The following is a 21762-nucleotide window of genomic DNA, read 5'->3' on the forward strand; positions in this document are numbered from 1 at the left end:
TTGGACTAACAAGTGGCTAGTAACATTTGTGCCACACAAGTCCTGGGCATTGCCATCTCTAACAAGAGTGTCTAATCATTACCCCTTTTACCTTCAATGGCAATCCCCTACTACTACTGTCCTGGGGATTACAATAGTTCAGAAGCTGAACTGGATCAGTCAGGGAAATATTGTGGATTCCAGTACAGCCATATACAGAGGATCTGCGATTATCTAGCATTAAATTATCCAAACATTGGATTATCTGGCAAGATTGCAAAGTTCTGATGCTTGGCTAACTGTGTTATCCATCATCTGATTATCTGGAATTCGAGTTACCCAAACAAAATACTCCCTGAGTAATTTGGATAATCGAGGTTCCTCTGCATAACCCCTATCCAACGTGATTTGGGGGCATGGAACTCACATACAGATGGATTGTCCTTTTCTGGTGTCATTTCCATCTATTCCCTCATTCTAGAATCTAACTGGACAAACTGAAGACTTGGCAAACCAAACCTGGAGATTAGACAATTTTGAGTAGCACGGGGGATGACAAGAGTGGCCTCTCCTTGTAATATGAAGGATGGGAATTGTCACCAGAAATATTGAATGTGAACAGTACTACTGCAGGTTCTAGTCTGGCAAGCTCAATACCATGGCTTAAAAATATGTTGCTGGAAAAGCTCAGCAGGTCAGGCAGCATCAAAAGAACAGGAGAATCGACGTTTCGGGCATAAGCCTGAAGAAGGGCTTATGCCCGAAACGTCGATTCTCCTGCTTCTTTGATGCTGCCTGACCTGCGCTTTTCCAGCAACACATTTTAAAGCTCTGACCCCCAGCATCTGTAGTCCTCACTTTCTCCAAGCTCAAGACCTTGGAATAGTAGCTTTCCTTATCCAGTTTAATTTTTTAGAAGCATGTCAATTGATTTAGTTTTCAGTGTGTGATTAAAATTTGACTAAACTCTACATTGTAGAAAAACTGAGTTTTTCTAAAGGGATCATTTTTCAGCCATCTCATTATTGCGCTGTTCAAACAGATTTCAAAGATTTACAGCGGATTTAACAGGAATCTGAGTGTAGGAATCAATGGGTCTTTTTCAGGCTGGTGGTGTGTTACAAGTGGTGTGGGCCACAGGGGTCAGTGCTGGGGCCTCAACTCTTTCCAATTTATGCAAATGATTTGGAAGAAGGGATTGAGGGGATGGTTATGATGCAGTATGCAGACACAATAAGTGTTCAAAAAAGCTAATAGAATATGCTGTTTTCTTGCATTGAGTCATAGAGATGTACAGCATCGGCCCAACTCGTCTACACCGAACAGATATCCTAAATTAATCTCGTCCCATTTGCTAGAATATGGCCTGTACCCCTCTGATTCTTTTTGAAAGATAATCAAGTTTGTGAGACATGATTTCCCATGCACAAAGCCAAGTTGACTATTCCTAAACAGTCCTTGCCTTTTCAAATACACGTAAATCCTATCCCTCATAATCCTCTCTGACAACTTCACCACCACAGATGTTAGGCTCACTGAGCTATAGTTCCCTCGCTTTTTGTAAGCAACTTAATATTATCCACCATACAATCTGCCAAAACCTCACCCAAGGTTGTTGATGATACAAATATCTCAAAGGACCCAGCAATCACTTTCCTAACTTCCTACCAAGTTCTAGGTCCTGGGGTTTTATCCACCTTGATACAATTAAAGACGTTCAGCGCCTCCTCTTCTGTGCAGGAGTCGGAAGGTTATACTTCAGTTATACAAGGCATTGGTGAGATGCATCTGGAGTGTTGTGTATGGTAGCAGTTCGGAGAAAGTTGACTGGATTGACACTTGGACTGAGTGATTTGCCTTATGAGGGAAAAGTTAGACTAGGCCTGTATCCTTTGGAGTTTTGAAGATTCAGAGGTGACTCAGTTGAAATGTAAAAGATCGTGAGGGAACTTGATCAGGTGGATGTTTTGTCTTGTGGGAGAATCTTGAACTAGGGGTCATAATTTAAAAATAAAGGGGTGTCATTTTAGGACCGAGATGAGTTAGTAATTTTTGAGGTTAGTGGGTCTTTGGAATTCCCTTTTTTCAAAAAGCAGTGAATGCAAAATATTTAAATATCTTTAATGCAGAGTTGCATTGATAATTGAGGATGCGCAGGAATGTAGAGTTGAGGTTTAAAATCTAATCGGCCATGAACTTATTGAATAACAGCAGGCTTCTCCGGCCATATGGACTACTCTTGTTCCTCCTTTTTATATGTATATTAAATAATTATCTGTAATATGGTGATGGCTTTAAATCATTACCTTCATTAGTGCTCAGGGTGTCACCTCATCTTCATGCATATGTCCTGTTGAAACATGAATAATCCACTTTCAGATATTTGGTTGTTCCACAAATGATTGAAGAAATTAAAATGGTCCTAAATACATATCAAACTCACATTGTCACCATTAAGCAGGACAATTCGAAGCAGCAAGATGAAATTTTATTCACATAAGTCTCCTAAATAAACATTATATGGAGATGCTGGTGTGGACAACGTTTAAAAATCTCTCAAAACCAGGTTATAGTCCAACAGGTTTATTTTAAAGTACAAACTTTTGGAGCGCTGCTCCTTTGTCAGGTACCTAGTGCGGCAGGATCATAGGACACAGACTTTACAGTAAAAAAAATCAGTGTCATACAACTGACGTGATGTATTGAACAAATTTAAATTGCTGTTAAGTCCTTAATCAATTAGAATGGGGATGCAGGTTTTGACTCATTGATATGTAAATCCCAGAACTTCTTTCAAGTCATTCCTGCGATAACTTAAGGTGACATCTCAGCTCAGACAATGCATTAAAGATGTGAGGTTAGAGTCTGTCTGTTTTCCAACCTTGAGTCAGGTTCCAACCTGACTTCAGAGAACACCTCTGGGACGCCCGGACCAACCAACCCAACCACCCCGTGGCTCAACACTTTAACTCTCCCTCCCACTGCACCGAGGACATGCAGGTCCTTGGACTCCTCCACCGGCAGAACATAACAACACGACGGCTGGAGGAGGAGCGCCTCATCTTCCGCCTGGGAACCCTCCAACCACAAGGAATGAACTCAGATTTCTCCAGTTTCCTCATTTCCCCTCCCCCCACCTTGTCTCAGTCGGTTCCCTCAACTCAGCACCGCCCTCCTAACCTGCAATCCTCTTCCTGACCTCTCCGCCCCCACCCCACTCCGGCCTATCACCCTCACCTTGACCTCCTTCCACCTATCCCACCTCCATCGCCCCTCCCCCCAGTCCCTCCTCCCTACCTTTTATCTTAGCCTGCTTGGCACACTCTCCTCATTCCTGATGAAGGGCTTATGCCCGAAACGTCGAATTTCCTGTTCCTTGGATGCTGCCTGACCTGCTGTGCTTTAACCAGCAACACATTTTCAGCTGCCAACAGATCTGTCCATATGACATTTTATAACATTCCTAATTTGGAATTAGAACCAGTCTGACTCAAGGTTGGGATACAGACTCTAACCTCACACCTTTAATGCATTGTCTGAGCTGAGATATCACCTTTTTTTTACATAAAACCTGAAATTATCTCTGGAACATGACTTGAAAGAAGTTCTGGGATTTACATATTAATGAATCAAAACCTGTATCCCCATTCTAAGTGATTTAAAGACTTAACAGCAATTTAGGTTTATTCAATACATTGCATCAGTTGTATGACACTTTAATCATTTTACTCTAAATTGTGTCTATGATCCTGCCCCACTAACCACCTGATGGAGGAGCAGCGCTCTGAAAGTTTGTATTTTCAAACAAACCTGTTGGACTTTCACCTGGTGTCAAGCGATTTTTTAACTTTAAACAAACATGGACACAGCACAGGGATGGGATGATTGTTGAGATTTCCATGAAGCTGGAGGGATTGTTTTACACACTTACCTTCTCTCAGTAACTGTCAAGGCAGCTTAAGGATAGCTTAAAAGACAGGTTACGCCATTTAATGTTGAAGAAGAGGTTTTAACTTCAGTGCGGATTTGGGTGTGAGGATTTCTCCGCTCATTTCAACCGGAAAGGCCTCTTGTCCACACCTTCACCTGAAAAACCACACCAAAAGTAATTGTTATCCATGTCAGAGATTCTGATCCAAGAGTCTGGCCATAATGTCTAATGTTAGCTGAGATTAGATGGCACAATCCCAAGTGCACTAATAATTACATTGACAAACAATTGAAGACTCCTTTCCAATTACAAGGTGTCTTACTTATATTTGCTAGAACCTACATGTACAGTATTCATATGCAGGGATTTGTCCTTAGCAGGATATTCCATTTTATCAATTCTAGAGTACATTTTCCACACCAAGTCTTGGTCAAACAAAGTTTGCTTGTCACAGTTCGCCTTATCTTATGCAATATATATGGTGTCTCTCTTTGAAATGTGACATTCTGGCATTTGTGTGCAGGTTGTAAAACCTGAACAACATGTTCTTTCAATTCACCAATCGAAACACAACCCTCTGTCCCTCTCAGGTGGAAATGTATGATGCATCATGCTTACTGATAAGACTTAATGCTGAAAAGAAACAATTGGAAGTTCCTTATTGGAAGCCATGATTCAGTGATAATTCTTTTCCTGTGAGTCAGAATTACAAACCTCTCTGCAAAGATTGAGAATATAACCAAAGTTATGATTTTGGTGGTGCTGGTGTTGGATTGGTGTGGACAAAGTTTTTAAAAAAAAATCATACAACACCAGGTTATAGTCCAACGGGTTTAATTGGAAGCACTAGCTTTTGAGGTGCTGCCTCTTCATCAGGTGGTTGTGGAGGACACAATTGTAAGACATGGAATTTATAGCAAACATTTAGCAATTCTGTATCTTACAATTGTGAACTCCACAACCACCTGATGAAGGAGCAGCGCTCTGAAAGCTAGTGCTTCCAATTAAACCTGTTGGACTATAATCTGGTGTTGTGTGATTTCTAACTTTTGTACACCCCAGTCCAACACCGGCACCTCCTAAAAATAGGTGTTGTCTGAGCTCAGACAATTATCAAAGGTGTGAACTTAAAGTCTTTCCCAATGCAGAGTCAGTTTTATTTCTAAAGTGCGACTAGAGTATATGGATTTATGCAGTTTTGAGCAAATTATTGAATTGAATTTATTGTCACGTGTACCGAGGCACAGTGAAAAGCTTTGTCTTGTGAACAATACAGTCAGATCAGAGTTAAGTAACATAGATAGTAAATAATAGGTAAACAGTGGCAAAAACAAAAACACAGATACAGGTGAATGTTAAGAGTTTGTGAATCCATTGAGTATCCTAACAACAGTAGGGTAGAAACTGTTATGAAACCGGCTGGTGTGCGTGTGTGTTCAGGCTTCTGTACCTTCTCCCTGATGGTAGAGGTTGTAGAAAAAATTATCAGCGTGGGATGGATCTTTGAGAATGCTGGTGGCCTTTCCTTGACAGCGGACCTGGTAGATGGATTCTCTCGATGGGAGGTTGGCCTTTGTGATCGTCCGGGCCGTGTTCACAACTCTCTATAACCGTCTCTGATCATGATTGGTAGAGTTTCCATACCAGGTAGTGATACATCCAGATAGAATGCCCTTGATGGTGCACCTATAAAAGTCGGCAAGAGTATTCGCCATCATGCCAAATTTCCTCAGGTGCCTGAGGAAGAAGAGATGTTGTTGGGCCTTTGTAACCCATCCACATGAAGAGTCCAAGAAAGCTGGTTGTGGATGACCACTCCCAGGAGCTTGGCGCTCCACTCGTTCCATCTCTGTGCTGTCAGTGTGTGGGAGGGCATAGTAACATCCTGCCTAAAGTCAATAATGAGTTCCTTGGTTTTGCCAGCAATGAGAGCTAGGTTGTTCTCAATGCACCATTAAAATGTAATTCTGCAAATACAGATCCATCCCATAAATTTGTAAGCACACGTGCACAGGTGAGACACCGTGAATGTGTGTGTGTGTGTGTGTGTGTGTGTGTGTGTGTGTGTGAGAGAGCTTGGTCAAGTATGTGTGCGAGTGTGATTGGGTATAGACCTGTGAGAGGGTGCATGCGTGTGCACATGGGAGAAAGTTTCTGCATGAGAAAGGGTCTGTTTGAATGTGAGTGCATATAGAAGTGCGTGAGAGAGACAGAGAGGACATCTCAGCACACTACACCAGCATTCATCAAAATGCTGTGATGCCGTCAACAGGCTCGGTACTCAACACCACAACTGCTAATCTCTAAGCACCATCCTACACCTCATCAGTTTGATTCTTGAACACAACGTTTTCACCTTTGACAAATAGTTCTTCATCCAGATATACGGAACAGCCATTGGGACAAAACGTGCACCCCAATATGCCAACATTTTTATGCACAGGTTCAAAGAAGACTTCTTTTCGGCACAGGTCCTCCAACCAACACTATACACCAGATATATTAATGACCTTTTCTTCCACTGGACCTATGGCGAGGAGTCATTGAAACAGATACAGTGATATCAATGGGTTTCATCCCAACATCTGACTTACCATGGACTACACTTTAGTATCTGTCTCATTCTTGGGCACATGCATCTCCATCAAGGATGGACACCTCAGCACCTCACTCTACCGCAAACCCATGGAAAACCTCACTTCTCCAGCTTCACCCGAAACATTAAAACAGCTATCCCCTACAGACAAGCCCTCTGCATACACAGGATCTGTTCAGACGAGGAGGAATGTCATGGACACCTGAAAGTGCTCAATGATGCCCTCCTAAGAATAGAGTATGATGCTCAACTCATCCACTGCCAGTTCCCAGCAACCGCAATGACCTCCTCAGGAGACAGACATGGGATGCAACCAATAGGGTATCCTTCGTTGTCCAGTACCTCCTGGGAGTGGAAAGACGGTGCCATATTCTTCGTGGCCTGCAACACATTATCGATGAGAATAAGCACCTTGCCAAAACCTTTCTCACGCCTCCAGTTGCCATTAAACAACCACCAAACCTCAAACAGATCATTGTTCACTGCAAACTTCCCAGCCTTCAGGAAAACATCGACCACGACACCGTACAACCATGTCACAGCAGCCATTACAAGACATGTCAGAGTGTCGACACTGACACCACCGTTACATGTGGGGACACCTCCCACTATGTACATGGCAGGTACTTGGGGGACTCGGCCAATGTTGCCTAGCTCATACGCTGCAGGCAGGAATGTCCTGAGGCATGGTACAGTGCAGTGTCTGCTCAGTCTCGCCAACAATGGATGAATAGACACAGCGCAATGATCACCAGACAGGAGTGTTTTCTCTAAGTTGGGGAACACTTCAGCCATGCAGACATTCGGCCTCAGACCTTCAGGTGACCATCCTCCAATGCAGACTTCAAGACAAGCAATAATGCAAAGTGACCAAGCAGAGGCTGATAGCCAGGTTCGGGGCCCATGAGGATTTGGGTTCATGTCACATTACAGGTGACCCCCCCTGCACTATACACACTGTCTCTCACACACCTACATACTCACGCAGATATTCTCTGATACACAAGCGCACACGCACACACTCTGACTCTCTCACTGGTTTATACCCCATCACACTCTTGTACACACTCCCATACACTTTCACATGCACGCACTCACCACCACCTTCCGCCCCCCCCCCCCCCCCCCCCCCCCCCCCCCCCAAACTCTGTGTCTCCTGCATGCATGGGCATGTAAATTTATGGGATGGATCTAGATTTGCATAATTACATTTTACTTTGCTCAAAAACTGCATAAATCTATGTAACTTTCTGTAGTCTCAATTAGGAAATAAAACTGACTCAACATTGGGACAGACTTTAAGTTCACACCTTTTTAATACATTGTCTGAGCTAAGATAACCCCTACTGTTAAATAAACTGAAGCCACCTTGAGACTGCAACTTCAAAGGAGTTCTCAAATTTACATATTAAAGAGCTTAAACCAGCATATCCCATCCTAAAAGATGCACAACTTAATCTAAGTTTGTTTAATATATCGTTCCAGGTCTGTGACACTGTAACCCTTTTGCTATAACTTCTTGGTCTTCTGGTCCTGTTCCACAACCACCTGATGAAGAGGCAGTGCCTTGAAAGCTCGTTTCACCATCCCTCCAGATCTCCCCCTCTCTGAGGATGAAAGATCAGTCCTCAGCAGGGGCCTCACCTTCGTTCCCCTACGCCCTCGGATTAATGAGTTCAACACGCGGCGAGATATTGAACAATTCTTCCGCCGCCTTCGCCTCCGTGCCTACTTTCACAACCAAGACTCCCGCCCACCCTCTGACGACCCCTTCTCCCGCCTCCAACACACCCCATCCACCTGGACACCCCGTGCAGGCCTCCTACCCGCCCTCGACCTCTTTATAGCCAACTGCCGCCGTGACATCAACCGACTCAACCTGTCCACCCCTCTCACCCACTCCAACCCTCAGAACGTGCAGCCCTCCACTCCCTCCGCTCCAATCCCAACCTCACCATCAAACCCGCAGACAAGGGAGGCGCGGTGGTAGTTTGGCGCACTGACCTGTACACCGCTGAAGCCAAACGCCAGCTCGCGGACGCCTCCTCTTATCGCCCCCTTGACCACGACCCCACCTCCCACCACCAAACCATCATCTCCCAGACCATCCAGGACCTCATCACCTCAGGGGATCTCCCATCCACCGCCTCCAACCTCATAGTCCCACAACCCCGCACCGCCCGTTTCTACCTCCTGCCCAAAATCCACAAACCTGCCTGCCCCGGCCGACCCATTGTCTCAGCCTGCTCCTGCCCCACCGAACTCATCTCCCAATACCTCGACACGGTCCTGTCCCCTTTAGTCCAAGAACTCCCCACCTACGTTCGGGACACCACCCACGCCCTCCACCTCCTCCAGGATTTTCGCTTCCCCGGTCCCCAACGCCTTATTTTCACTATGGACATCCAGTCCCTGTACACCTCCATCCCCCATCACGAAGGAGTCAAAGCCCTCCGCTTCTTCCTTTCCCGCCGCACTAACCAGTACCCTTCCACTGACACCCTCCTTCGACTGACTGAACTGGTCCTCACCCTGAATAACTTCTCTTTTCAATCCTCCCACTTCCTCCAAACTAAAGGAGTTGCCATGGGCACCCGCATGGGCCCCAGCTATGCCTGCCTCTTCGTAGGATATGTGGAACAGTCCATCTTCCGCAACTACACTGGCACCACCCCCCACCTTTTCCTCCGCTACATCGATGACTGTATCGGCGCTGCCTCGTGCTCCCACGAGGAGGTTGAACAGTTCATCAACTTTACTAACACCTTCCATTCCGACCTGAAATTCACCTGGACTGTCTCAGACTCCTCCCTCCCCTTCCTAGACCTTTCCATTTCTATCTCGGGCGACCGACTCAACACAGACATCTATTATAAACCGACTGACTCCCACAGCTACCTGGACTACACCTCCTCCCACCCTGCCCCTGTAAAAACGCCATCCCATATTCCCAATTCCTTCGTCTCCGCCGCATCTGCTCCCAGGAGGACCAATTCCAACACCGCACAACCCAGATGGCCTCCTTCTTCAAGGACCGCAGATTCCCCCCAGACGTGATCGACGATGCCCTCCACCGCATCTCCTCCACTTCCCGCTCCTCCGCCCTTGAGCCCCGCTCCTCCAACCGCCACCAAGACAGAACCCCACTGGTTCTCACCTACCACCCCACCAACCTGTGCATACAACGTATTATCCGCCGCCATTTCCGCCACCTCCAAACGGACCCCACCACCAAGGATATATTTCCCTCCCCTCCCCTATCAGCGTTCCGCAAGGACCACTCCCTTCGTGACTCCCTTGTCAGATCCACACCCCCCACCAACCCAACCTCCACCCCCGGCACCTTCCCCTGCAACCGCAGGAAATGTAAAACTTGCGCCCACACCTCCACACTCACTTCCCTCCAAGGCCCCAAGGGATCCTTCCATATCCGCCACAAGTTCACCTGTACCTCCACACACATCATCTATTGCATCCGCTGCACCCGATGTGGCCTCCTCTATATTGGTGAGACAGGCCGCTTACTTGCGGAACGCTTCAGAGAACACCTCTGGGCCGCCCGAACCAACCAACCCAATCACCCCGTGGCTCAACACTTTAACTCCCCCTCCCACTCCACCGAGGACATGCAGGTCCTTGGACTCCTCCACCGGCAGAACACAACTACACGACGGCTGGAGGAGGAGCGCCTCATCTTCCGCCTGGGAACCCTCCAACCACAAGGTATGAATTCAGATTTCTCCAGCTTCCTCATTTCCCCTCCCCCCACCTTGTCTCAGTCGGTTCCCTCAACTCAGCACCGCCCTCCTAACCTGCAATCCTCTTCCTGACCTCTCCGCCCCCACCCCACTCCGGCCTATCACCCTCACCTTGACCTCCTTCCACCTATCCCACCTCCATCGCCCCTCCCCCTAGTCCCTCCTCCCTACCTTTTATCTCAGCCGGCTTGGCGCTCTCTCTCTTATTCCTGATGAAGGGCTTATGCTCGAAACGTCGAATTCTCTATTCCTGAGATGCTGCCTAACCTGCTGTGCTTTGACCAGCAACACATTTGCAGCTCCAAATAACCTGTTGGACTGTAACCTGGTGCTGTGATTTTTATTTTTTTTAAAGCTATAACTAAAGTTGTAATGCTAGTGCAGGACCGTAGCACTGTCAGAGATGCTGGCATAGAGTATTAGAAATCTACAACATGCTCTTTGGCCCAACTTGCTTATGCCACCCAGTGTTCACAATAAAACCAGTCCCTTTTCCATGCATTGGGTCCACATCCCTCCACACCTATCCCATTCATGTACCTGTCTTAATGATGAAATTGTATTCGCTTCCGCCACTACCTCTAACAACACATCTTTGCCACTTGTCCACCTCCGCAAGGAAAGAATTGCCCCTTTTGTATCTCTCCTCTCTCACCTTAAACCGAGACCTTCTGGTTTGAGACTCCCCTACCGTGGGGAAAAAGCTGTTGTAATGTCTATTTTATCTATGCCTCATGATTTTACAGACTTCACTCTACGATCCTGGTGAAAGTCCAGTTTATCCAACCACTCCTTATGACTTAAATCTTCCTGTCCTGTCCTTTGGTTAAACTGTTAAACCAAGGCCCTGTCTGCCCTCAGGTAAACCATCCCATGGTGCTAGTTTTTGTGAAGAAGGACAAGAGAGTTTTCCTGGATTCCCTGGCCATTGCCAATGCAGAAGCAAGCCGTTATCGTGTTCTGACTATAACAGAGACAATATTTCAAAAAGACTTGGGTCGCCATAGAGGACTTTGAGCTGTGCTGGGGCTGTGAAAGGTGCTATGTAAATGCATGACTTTGGAATAACATCAGTCTTCTGAATGTTGCCCAGGGTTGCTACTCCCAGGCACGTTCCTTGACTCCGAGTTACAAATAAAACCACGTGTGCTGTATGATCATTCGAGCCTGGTCTGTTGTCCTCAGAGCTGTGAATTCTAGTGTGAAAATGGGCTCAACGGATCTCCCAACAGACCAAGAATCTTCCCTTTCACACATTTGCTGAGGCGAGTGACAGTGGCTTAAACCTCAAGAAAAGAGTAGATTAGATTAGACTTACAGTGTGGAAACAGGCCCTTCGGCCCAACAAGTCCACACCGACCCGCCGAAGCGAAACCCACCCGTACCCCTACATTACCCCTTACCTAACACTACGGGCAATTTAGCATGGCCAATTCACCTGACCCGCACATCTTTGGACTGTGGGAGGAAACCGGAGCACCCGGAGGAAACCCACGCAGACACGGGGAGAACGTGCAAACTCCACACAGTCAGTCGCCTGAGTCGGGAATTGAACCCGGGTCTTCAGGCGCTGTGAGGCAGCAGTGCTAACCACTGTGCCACCGTGCCGCCCACCCTCCCTTCCCAAATAGCCAAGTGTTATCGAGTCATAAAGCACAGATACAGACCCTTTGGTCCATGCCAAACATAATGCCAAACTAAACTCGTCCCACTTGTCTGTTCCTGGCCTATATCCCCCCCCCCACAAATCTTTCCTATTCATCCACTGGCATGGTAGCTCAGTGGTTAGCACGACTGCCTCACAGCACCAGGGACTCTGGTTTGATTCCAGCCTCGGGCTACTGGGTGTGTGGAGTTTGCACATTCTGTATGAATTTCCTCCTGGTGCTCTGGTTTCCTCCATAATCTAGCAATGTGCAGATTAGTGTTTGGGGATGTCTAGGTTAAATGCATTAGTCAGGAGTAGGGGAATGCGTCTGGGTGGATAACTCTTTGGTGGGTCAGTATGGACTTGTTGGGCTAAGTGGCCTGTTTCCACACTGTCTGGATTCTATTCTGTGATTATCTAAGTGTCTTTTTAAGCGTTGCCCACAACTGTGCCTGCATCCACAGCTTCCTCAGGAAGTACATTCCACATGCAAACCGCTCTGTGTAAAAGGTTTGTTTCTCATGTCTTTTTATTTTAAACCTCTCTCTTCTCACCTTCAAAAATATGCCCCCTAGTCTTGAAATCCTCCAACCTAGGGAAAAGACATCTGCCACTAACCCTATCCATACCCCTCGTGATTTTATAAACCTCTAAGATCACCTCTTAATCTCCTATGTTCCAGTGTTAGAAGTCCAGCTTCTCCAGCCTTTCTTTATAACTCAAATCTTCCATTATCAGGCAATATCCTGGTAAATCTCTCCCGAACCCTGTCTAGCTTAATATTGTTCTGACAAGAAGGCAACCAGAACTGGACAGAGTATTCCAGAAGAGGCCTCACCAACATCCTGTACAACCTCAACATGACGTCCCAACTCCCATGCTCAAAGGTCTGAGAAATTAAAGTGTGCTAAAACCCTTAATCACCCTGTCTGTGACACAAACGTTAAAGAATTAGGTACCTGAATCACTAGGTCCCTCTGTTCTATAACACTACCCAAGGCCCTATCATTCATTGTATATCCTGCCCGCACGTTGTACCAAAATGTAATACCTCCCATTTATCCAGATTGGACTCCACCTGCTGTTTTTCAGCCCATTGACCCATTTACATCTATCCTACACTATTCCATTTTCATCCATATGTCAGTCCAACGACCATTTAAATGCCCTTAAAGTTTGGCGAGTCTACTACTGTTGCAGACAGTGCATTCCATACCCCTACTACTCTGAGTTAAGAAACTACATCTGACATCTGTCCTATATCTTTCACCCCTCAATTTAAAGCATTTGTTCAAGATTTCTTTGTAATCTTAGAAAACATTCTTCACTATCTACAATGCAACCATTTTTGGTGTCATCAACAAACTTCCTCATCACGCCTTCTATATTCTCGTCCAAATTATTGATATAAATGACAAACAAAAGAGAATCCAGAACCAAACCCTGTGGAACACCACTGGTCACAGGGCTCCAGTCCAGTTGAAGTATGAAACATGCCTCTGATATTTACCTTTTGTAAGTTTTTTTTATTACAGTGGTGCACTTTCTAAACATGAACCACCAAAATCCTGACCATCATAGTTTCTGTTGATTCCATTATGAAGGACTTTTAGGGAGTTATCTGTTAATGCTATAAATGTGATGAACTAACATCCTAGCCAGGGCTGCTGTGATTGACTACAGATTACTGGTGTACGTGGCAAGATGGTGCAGTCCACAACTTTGTCCTCTAGGCTCGGAGATACACATGGTCATCCTACAAGGACACCTGGGATCTCCTTCACTGTAGACCTCCACCAGCCATGCTGCAGTGATGCTGCCTAAAGGTAAAATCTCCATAGTCCCACAGGAGCATAGGACTGCTCTCTGTGTGTGAGAGAGAGAGAGAGGGACGATTGGTGGTAGTTTAATCTAAGGGTCACCACAGGCCTCCAGCAAGGGGAGAGGTGGGACCTTCATGATGACTGCTGGCAAGGGAATTGAACCCCACACTGTTGTAAAACCTGAAAGGGTTCAGAAAAGATTGACAAAGATGTTGCTGGTGTTGGAGGGTTTGAGCTGTGGAGAGAGGTTGAATAGGCTGGAGCTGTTTTCCCTGGAGTGTCGGAGGCTGAGGGGTGACCTTGTAGACTGTTTATAAAATCATGCAGGGCATGAATAGGATAAATAGACAAGGCTTTTTCCCTGGGGTGAGGGAGTCCAGAACTAGAGAGCATAGGTTTAGGATGAGAGGGGAAAGATGTAAAAGAGACCTAAGGGGCAACTTTTTCAGGCAGAAGGTGGTACGTGTATGGAATGAGCTGCCAGAGGAAGTGGTCGATGCTGGTACAATTGCAACATTAAAAGGCATCTGGATGGGTATATGAATAGGAAAGATTTAGAGGGATATGGGCCAAACGCTGGCAAATGGGATGAGATTGGGTTGGGACATCTGGTCGGCATAGACGAATTGGACTGAAGGGTCTGTTTCCATGCTGTACATCTCTGACTCTATGTTGGTGTCACTATGTATCACCAACCAGCCAACTGAACTAACTAACTGAAACACAGCAGTACTAGTACAGGCAAAGGTGCTGAGGCAGGCACTAAGGGAATGCACAAGGGGAAATAGTTGACACATGAATAATAGGTTCACTCTGGAGTGTGTATTTTGCGATGGTTTGCATTTTTGTGCTGTGATAGTAACAGGAGCAACATTATCTGTGTCACTGGCGGTGAATGAGGAACTCTGACAAGCTGATCTACTTCCTCCTTCTCCTCGCTCTGTCTACAGCACAAAAAAAAAGGTTTTTTGTGAAGAAACGTCATATCAGACTCAAAATGTTAACTCTCTCAGCAGATGCTGCCAGACCTGCGGAATTTCTTCAGCATGGTTTTATTTCAGATTTATTTATGTTTATGCAAAAGCTTTGAATTTGGCTAAACTGATTCAGTGCAACCTCTGGTAGACTTTCACAGCTTTAAATACTCAGTCATAGAGATGTACAACAATGGAAACAGACCCTTCAGTCCAACCCATCCATGCTGACCAGATATCCCCACCTAATCTAGCCCCATTTGCCAGGACTTGGCTCAATCGCTCTAAACTCTTCCTATTCATTCCAGATGTCTTTTAAATTGCCAGTTGTAGCTGTACTAGCCTCCACCACTTCCTCCGGCAGCCCATTCCATACACGTACCACCCTCTCTGTTTAAAAAGCTGTCTCTTGGGTCCCTTTTGAAACTTTCCCCCTCACCCTAAACCTATGCCCTCTAGTTGTGGATTCTGCGATCCTGGGGAAAAGACCTTGTCTATTTACCCTATCCACGCCCCTCATGATTTTATAAACCTCTGAGGTCACCCCTCAGCCTCCGATGCTCCAGGGAAAACAGCCCCAATCTGTTCAGCCTCCCCCTATAGCTCAAGTCCTCCAACCCTGGCAACATCCTTGTAAATCTTTTCTGAACCCTTTCAAGTTTCATACCATCTTTCCGATAGGAAGGAGACCAGAATTGCATGCAATATTCCAACAGTGGCCTAACCAATGTCCTGTGCAGCTACAACATGACCTCCCACCTCCAGTACTCAATACCGTGACCAATAAAACAAACCATACCAAACACCTTCACGATCCTATCTACCTGTGACTCCACTTTCAAGGAGCTATGAACCTGCACTCCAAGGTCTCTTTGTTCAGCAACACTCCCTAGGACCTTACCATTAAGTGCATAAGTCCTGCTAAGATTTGCTTTTCAAAAATGCAGCACCTTGCATTTATTTAAGTTAAACGCCATTTCTCAGCCCCTTGGCACATCTGATCAAGATCCTGTTGTAATCTGAGGTAACATTCTTCACTGTCCGTTACACCTCCAATTTTGGTATTATCTGCAAACTTACTAACTATACCTCCTATGTTTACATCCAAATCATTTATATAAATGATGAAACGTATTGGATCCAGCACTGATCCTTGTGGCACACCACTGGCCACAGGCCTCCAGACTGAAATGCAACCTTCCCGCACCACCTTCTGTTTTCTATGTTTGAGCCAGTTCTGTATCCAAATGGCTAATTCCCTCTGTATTCCATTTATCTAACCCTGCTAACCAGTCTACTATGAGTAACCTTGTTGAAGCCTTACTGAAATTCATATAGATCACACCTACTGCTCTGCCTTCATCAATCCTCTTTGCTACTTCTTCAAAAATCTCAAATTTGTGAGACATGATTCCCCACGCACAAAGCCACGTTGACTATCCTAATCAGTCCTTGCTGTTCCAAATACTTGTAAATCCTGTCTCTCAGGTTTCCTTCCAACAATTGCTCCACCATCAATGTCAGATTCACCAATCTGTAGTTCCCTGGCTTTTCTTTACTATCATTTATACAATGGCACCACATTAGCCAACCTCCAGTCTTCCGGCACCTTACTTGTGACTATTGATGATACAAATATCTCAGAAAGGGGCCCAGCAATCACTTCCTACAGAGTTCTAGGGTACACCTGATCAGATCCTGGGGATTTATCCACTTTTATGTGTTTAAAACATCCAGCACTTCCTGTAATATGGTCATTTTTCAAGATGTCACCATCTATATCCCTCCATTCTATATCTTCCACGTCCTTCTCCACAGTAAAGACTGATGCAAAATACTCATTTAGTATCTCCCCCATCTCCTGCAGTTCCACATGTAGGCCGCCTTGCTGATCTTTGAGGAGCCCTCTTCTCTCCCTAGTTACCCTTGTGTCCAAAATGTATTTATAGAATCCCTTTGGATTCTCCTTAATTCTATTTGCCAAAGCTATCTCATGTCCCCTTTTTGCCCTCATTATTTCTCTCTTAAATATAGTTCTACTGCCTTTATACTCTTCTTAGGATTCATTTGATCTATCCTGTTTATACCAGACATAGGCGTCCTTCTTTTTCTTAACCAAACCCTCAATTTCTTTAGTCATCCAGCATTCCCTGTACCTACCAGCCTTCCCTTTCACCCTGACAGGAATATACTTTCTCTGGACTCTCATTGTCTCATTTCTGAAGGCTTCCCATTTTCCAGCCGTCCCTTTACTTGTGAACATCTGCCCCCAATCAGCTTTTGAAAGTTCTTGCCTAATACCGTCAAAATCGGTCTTTCTCTAATTTAGAACTTCAACTTTTCGATCAGGTCAATCCTTTTCCATCACTATTTTAAACTAATAAAATTATGGTCGCAGACCCCAAAGTGCTCCCCCACTGACACCTCAGTCACCTGTCCTGCCTTATTTCCCAAGAGTAGGTCAACTTTTCCACCTTCTCTAGTAGATACGTTCATGTACTGAATCAGAAAATGTTCTTGTACTTGTATAAAGCAAGTAACACTGGAGAACCAAGGCAATATCCAGACAAAATCAACCAGTAACTAATCTGAAAGTACTTGATCCCTTTAGACAGCTCGAAGAGGGGTCCTTCTTGCTGTTGAAGATCCTCACCTGTGAGGTTAAGAGGGCATTAGCTTCAGGCTGGTACTGCTGGTGACAAATTAGCCTTGAACACTGACTTCACAATCTTGCATGATACTAAGAGCTGTTCACCTGAGCATCCCAACCTTCCCAATTTTTCATTATGATGTGATTTGCCCCAAAAGTGTGATCTGCAGACACTGCTTTGGAGGTCAAGGGGTGCTACCAAGGTGAAATTCCTGTCGACCATTCCTTCAACCTGAATTAGGTGTAAACCTCAACATCGCCATTGAGACACTGTCACCGGTACCTCACTGCTACATTTATCCAAGGGGAGTTTCTCCAAACAAATCAAAAGCAAAGCACTGCAGATCAGAAAACAAAGCATTGCAGAAACTGCGGGGCCCAGCAGCATCTGTGGAGAGAGAGAAAGCAGAATTAATTCCGGTGACCCTCCTTGAGAACAGAGGATCGGTTCTGAAGAAGAATCTTACTGGCGTCGAAACATTAACTCGGTTTCTCTCTCCACAGTTGCCGGCTGACCTGCTGAGTTTTCCCAGCATTTATTGAATTGTCAAGCTATTTTGGAGACCTGTGATGTGATACAGATACAAAGATTCCCTGATACTTTCCCCTCCTAAATCATAGAGTCAGAGAGAGAATCAAAAAAAGTGTTCCTTGAATAAAGGAATGCAGTTTTTGAATTGGCCATTAATTTTCAAAAGCACAACCAGACAGACTAGTAATTAAATTTGGGATGGCATTCCAGATGCACTTTGGGCTTTCTGGTTGCTTTGTGGAGGGAGTCCAGCCACTGTTAGTGAACGCCCGAGAGAATACCTTCAGGACCCTGCCTGTTCTTCCCCATTCTGGGCTGCTGCTGCCTCACAATGTGAGATCACAGAACCTCATCAGTGGGACAAAGCCTGGAAGCAAGAGAGGACTGGCATGAGTCAGCACAACGGGCCGCTCAGGTCATGCCAACTTAAACACAGCAAAATGTGTTCAGAGTTCTCATAACTGGATTAATTTAAGATGTCTGGTCAGTATGGACGAGTTGGACCAAGGGGTCTGTTTCTGTGCTGTACAACACTATGATTCGATAAGTGCATAGTCCAGTGGGTGTGTGAGTTACTTGATTTGAAATATCTGTTCCTGACATGTCATCAGACAAAAGGCAGTGATGTTTACAAACCGGGCTGAACCTAATCTGAACACTTGCCAATTACACCCACGTCCCAGGATTGAGTTAAATAAAGGCAGATAATGTGAAGACCGGATGACGGTGAACTGAAAGCATGATGCAGGAATTCACCTGCCAGGATGTGGGCACCATCGGCAAGGCCCACATTTATTGCCTGGCACCACTTGTACTGTGGCAGTTCAAGGCAATGGGGACTGGCATTAGTAAAGACTTAAGAGCAATGCTTCTGAAATCTAAACTGAGTAGGAGATGGAACATGAGCTCTTGGCTTCACTGAAAGTCTTTTAGTGGCCAGACGACCAGAAGATATGAGGCCATTTGGCTCAGAGAGCCCATCCAATGTCATTCTGGATTAGAGTGGTGCTGGAAAAGCACAGCAGTTTAGGCAGCATCCGAGGTGCAGGAAAATCGACGTTTCGGGCAAAAAGCCCTTCATCAGGAATAGACTAATTTTTACCCATCCACTATCATGTAAAGGCCTGTTACAAGATCCTTCTGACTCAGAAGGCAGGATGGAGAAACGTTTGTATTGACGTGTTGACATGTGGAGAAAGTTACATTCCCCAAGCATTTTTTTTTTAAAAAAGTACCCAAACTGAGTTTGCAGGGTTTTTAAAATCCCAGACACTGCGGAGTCCAACTTTTCACATGTAGAAACAACATATTTTTGGTGCAATATGCCACAGTCTCAAGATCTCGAGAGGCTAACCATTGAAACAAATGCAGATTTTCTTACCATCTAGTCACTGACATCAGTGCATCCAGGACCTGTTCGTATGTAAAATTGCTGGCCCACAACATCTCCAGAGCAACTGGCACTGTTTACTATTTGCAAACAGGCACAGCAGTGACAGTATAGACTTTGCTGAATTCATTCAGGGTGTGAGAAGGAACTGAAGCCTTACCTCTTGGGTTGCTGGTCCAAACTACCTCCTTTTCACACCATAAACAGGATATGGACTGGCTTCAGTTGCACTAAGTGACCAGGTTTAGATGTAGAACTTCACTCCAGCCTCTGTATTGCCGTCAGTGTGCTGCTGCAACTTGAGAACATTACATCACTGAGAGATTATCAGCCAACTGGAGTTTTCAGTTAAACCTGTACTTCCTGAATATAGATTTCTCATTGCCTGCAAGTGGGTAATTTAAATATTCATGATCTCTCGACAGTGACTTCCCTGATTGACCTCTGACCTCTGACTGTCTGGTCCTGAAACGTTCACTTGTTTTTCAAGTAGGTTTTTAAAGAAAGTCACCCTCATTCAACTTCCCCAAAAAGTCTTTTTTTTTGTACTGAATACTGTCAGCAAGGTGCATATAAAACACCCTTTAAGCTAGCAAGGTATACATCGTTAAAAATCACACAACACCAGGTTACACTCCAACACATATAATTGGAAGCTCTAGCTTTAAGCGCGCTGCTCCTTCATCAGGTGGAGTATAAGATCGTAAGACACAGAACTTATAGCAAAAGTTTACAGTGTGATGTAACTGAAATTATATATTGAAAAAGACCTGGATTGTTTGTTAAGTCTCATCTTTTGGAATGAACATGTTGGTTTCAGTTCTTTCATATGTAAATCAGAGCTTCAGGTAAACTTGTACATAATACCACTTAAAACATCACAGGCACGCAGTGTAGTTTGTTAAGGTTGAGAAGATGCTCGGTGGGTGGTGAAACTAAAACAATTTATAACTAAATTTGTGGAAGTGATTTTGTTTTTGTTTCGCCCAAAGTGAAGCAAGTGTTTTCTTGATTTCTTTTAAAGATAGACCACGTGCTTTTCTTAGCACCACTGCAGGCAGAATGAAGAAAATAGAGAGTCTGCTGATAATTCAGCGCTACTGAGGGAACTGCAAGAGGTGCCAGCGTTCAGATGTGAGACATTAAACCAAGGCCCCATCCACCCACTCTCCACTCGTACTGAAGTAACTCCACAAAGACTGGTATCCTGTTCCGTGTGTGCAGAGTGAGCTGCCAGAGGAAGTGGTGGACACTCGGATAATTACAATATTTAAACAGCACCTGGATGGATATATAAATAGGAAGGGTTTAGAGGGATATGGGCCAAGTGCTGTCTGAAGTACAGAGAGACTTGGGAGTTCTAGTCCAGGATTCTCTCAAGGTAAACTTGCAGGTTGAGTCAGTAGTTAGGAAGGCAAACGCAATGGTGGCATTTATTTTGAGAGGACTTGAATATAAAAGCAGGGATGTACTTCTGAGACTCTGGTCAGACTACGGGTTTGGAGTATTGTGTGCAGTTTTGGGCCCCATATCTCAGGGATAATGTACTGGCCCTGGACTGTGTTCAGAGGAGGTTCACAAGAATAGTCCCAGGAATGAAAAGCCTAACCTATGAGGAATGTTTGAGGACTGTGGGTCTATACTCGATAGAGTTTAGAAGGATGGGGGTTGGCAGGGTGGGTGGGGGGGGAATCTAATTGAAACATACAGAACACTAATGGTCTGGACGGAGTAGATGTTGGGAAGACGTTTCTATTGGTAGGAAAGGCTAGCATCCAAGGGTATAACCTTAGAGTAAAGGGAAGACCTTTTGAACAGAGATAAAGAGAAACTTCTTTAGCCAGAGTGATGAATCTATGGAATTCATTGCCACAGAAGGCTGCAGAGGTCAGGTCATTAAGTTTATTTAAGACTGAGATGGACTAGGTTCTTGAGTATCAAGGGGATCAAGGGTTACAGGGTGAAAACAGGAGAATGGGGTTGAGAAACTTATCAGCCATGATTGAATGGCAGAGCAGACTAATTTCTGCTCCTATATCTTATGGTCTTGCAGATTAATTTAGGATGTCTGGTTGGCATGGATAGGTTGGACTGAAGGGTCTGTTTCTGTTCTGTACATCTCAATGACTAAGTCACCCTTTATTCGCATATGCCAACTGACCCAGCTAGCTCAGAGCTGGCTTCAACAGTGAGCAGAACCTCTGACCCTCCTGTTTATGTTTTTTTTTCTTCCCCAACAAAAAAGGGGAAAAAGACAAAGAAACTCTTCTCCTTCTCAGTACCAACAGGAGCACACTGACTGTAGCACCAGCCAGCACAGAATCAGTGCTCTAAACTGAGGAGACTCTAAATCTATCCTCCTGTTTCTTTTATTTCAAGCAGTGCCCTTCACATCAAAGGGCAATGCTGTGTGATCAAACAGTGAAGGGCAGGGCAGGGACTAAATCAAAATAGCGTTGGAGGGGGAAATGATGCACTCCA

General features: G+C 45.2%; 1 protein-coding gene across 4 annotated transcripts in view; it reads right to left on the reverse strand.

Moving 5' to 3' along the window:
* Nucleotides 1-21762, reverse strand: part of rubcnl (rubicon like autophagy enhancer) — an 83023-nt gene that overhangs the window by 54039 nt on the left and 7222 nt on the right. For 2 of the 4 annotated variants that reach the window (XM_060832915.1, XM_060832912.1), the window contains exons 1-3: nucleotides 19442-19589; nucleotides 3911-4065; nucleotides 2286-2329 (exon numbers count right to left, since the gene is read on the reverse strand). In XM_060832915.1, coding sequence (XP_060688898.1) covers nucleotides 2286-2291 — 6 coding nt within the window. In that variant the 5' untranslated portion in view covers nucleotides 2292-2329; nucleotides 3911-4065; nucleotides 19442-19589. Of the gene's footprint in view, nucleotides 1-2285; nucleotides 2330-3910; nucleotides 4066-19272; nucleotides 19392-19441; nucleotides 19590-21762 lie in introns of those variants that run through there. The other 2 variants (XM_060832913.1, XM_060832914.1) reach the window with 2 other exon arrangements.

The sequence above is a fragment of the Hemiscyllium ocellatum genome, chromosome 12 (genome assembly GCF_020745735.1).
Source record: "Hemiscyllium ocellatum isolate sHemOce1 chromosome 12, sHemOce1.pat.X.cur, whole genome shotgun sequence".
Classification (NCBI taxonomy): Eukaryota; Metazoa; Chordata; class Chondrichthyes; order Orectolobiformes; family Hemiscylliidae; genus Hemiscyllium; species Hemiscyllium ocellatum.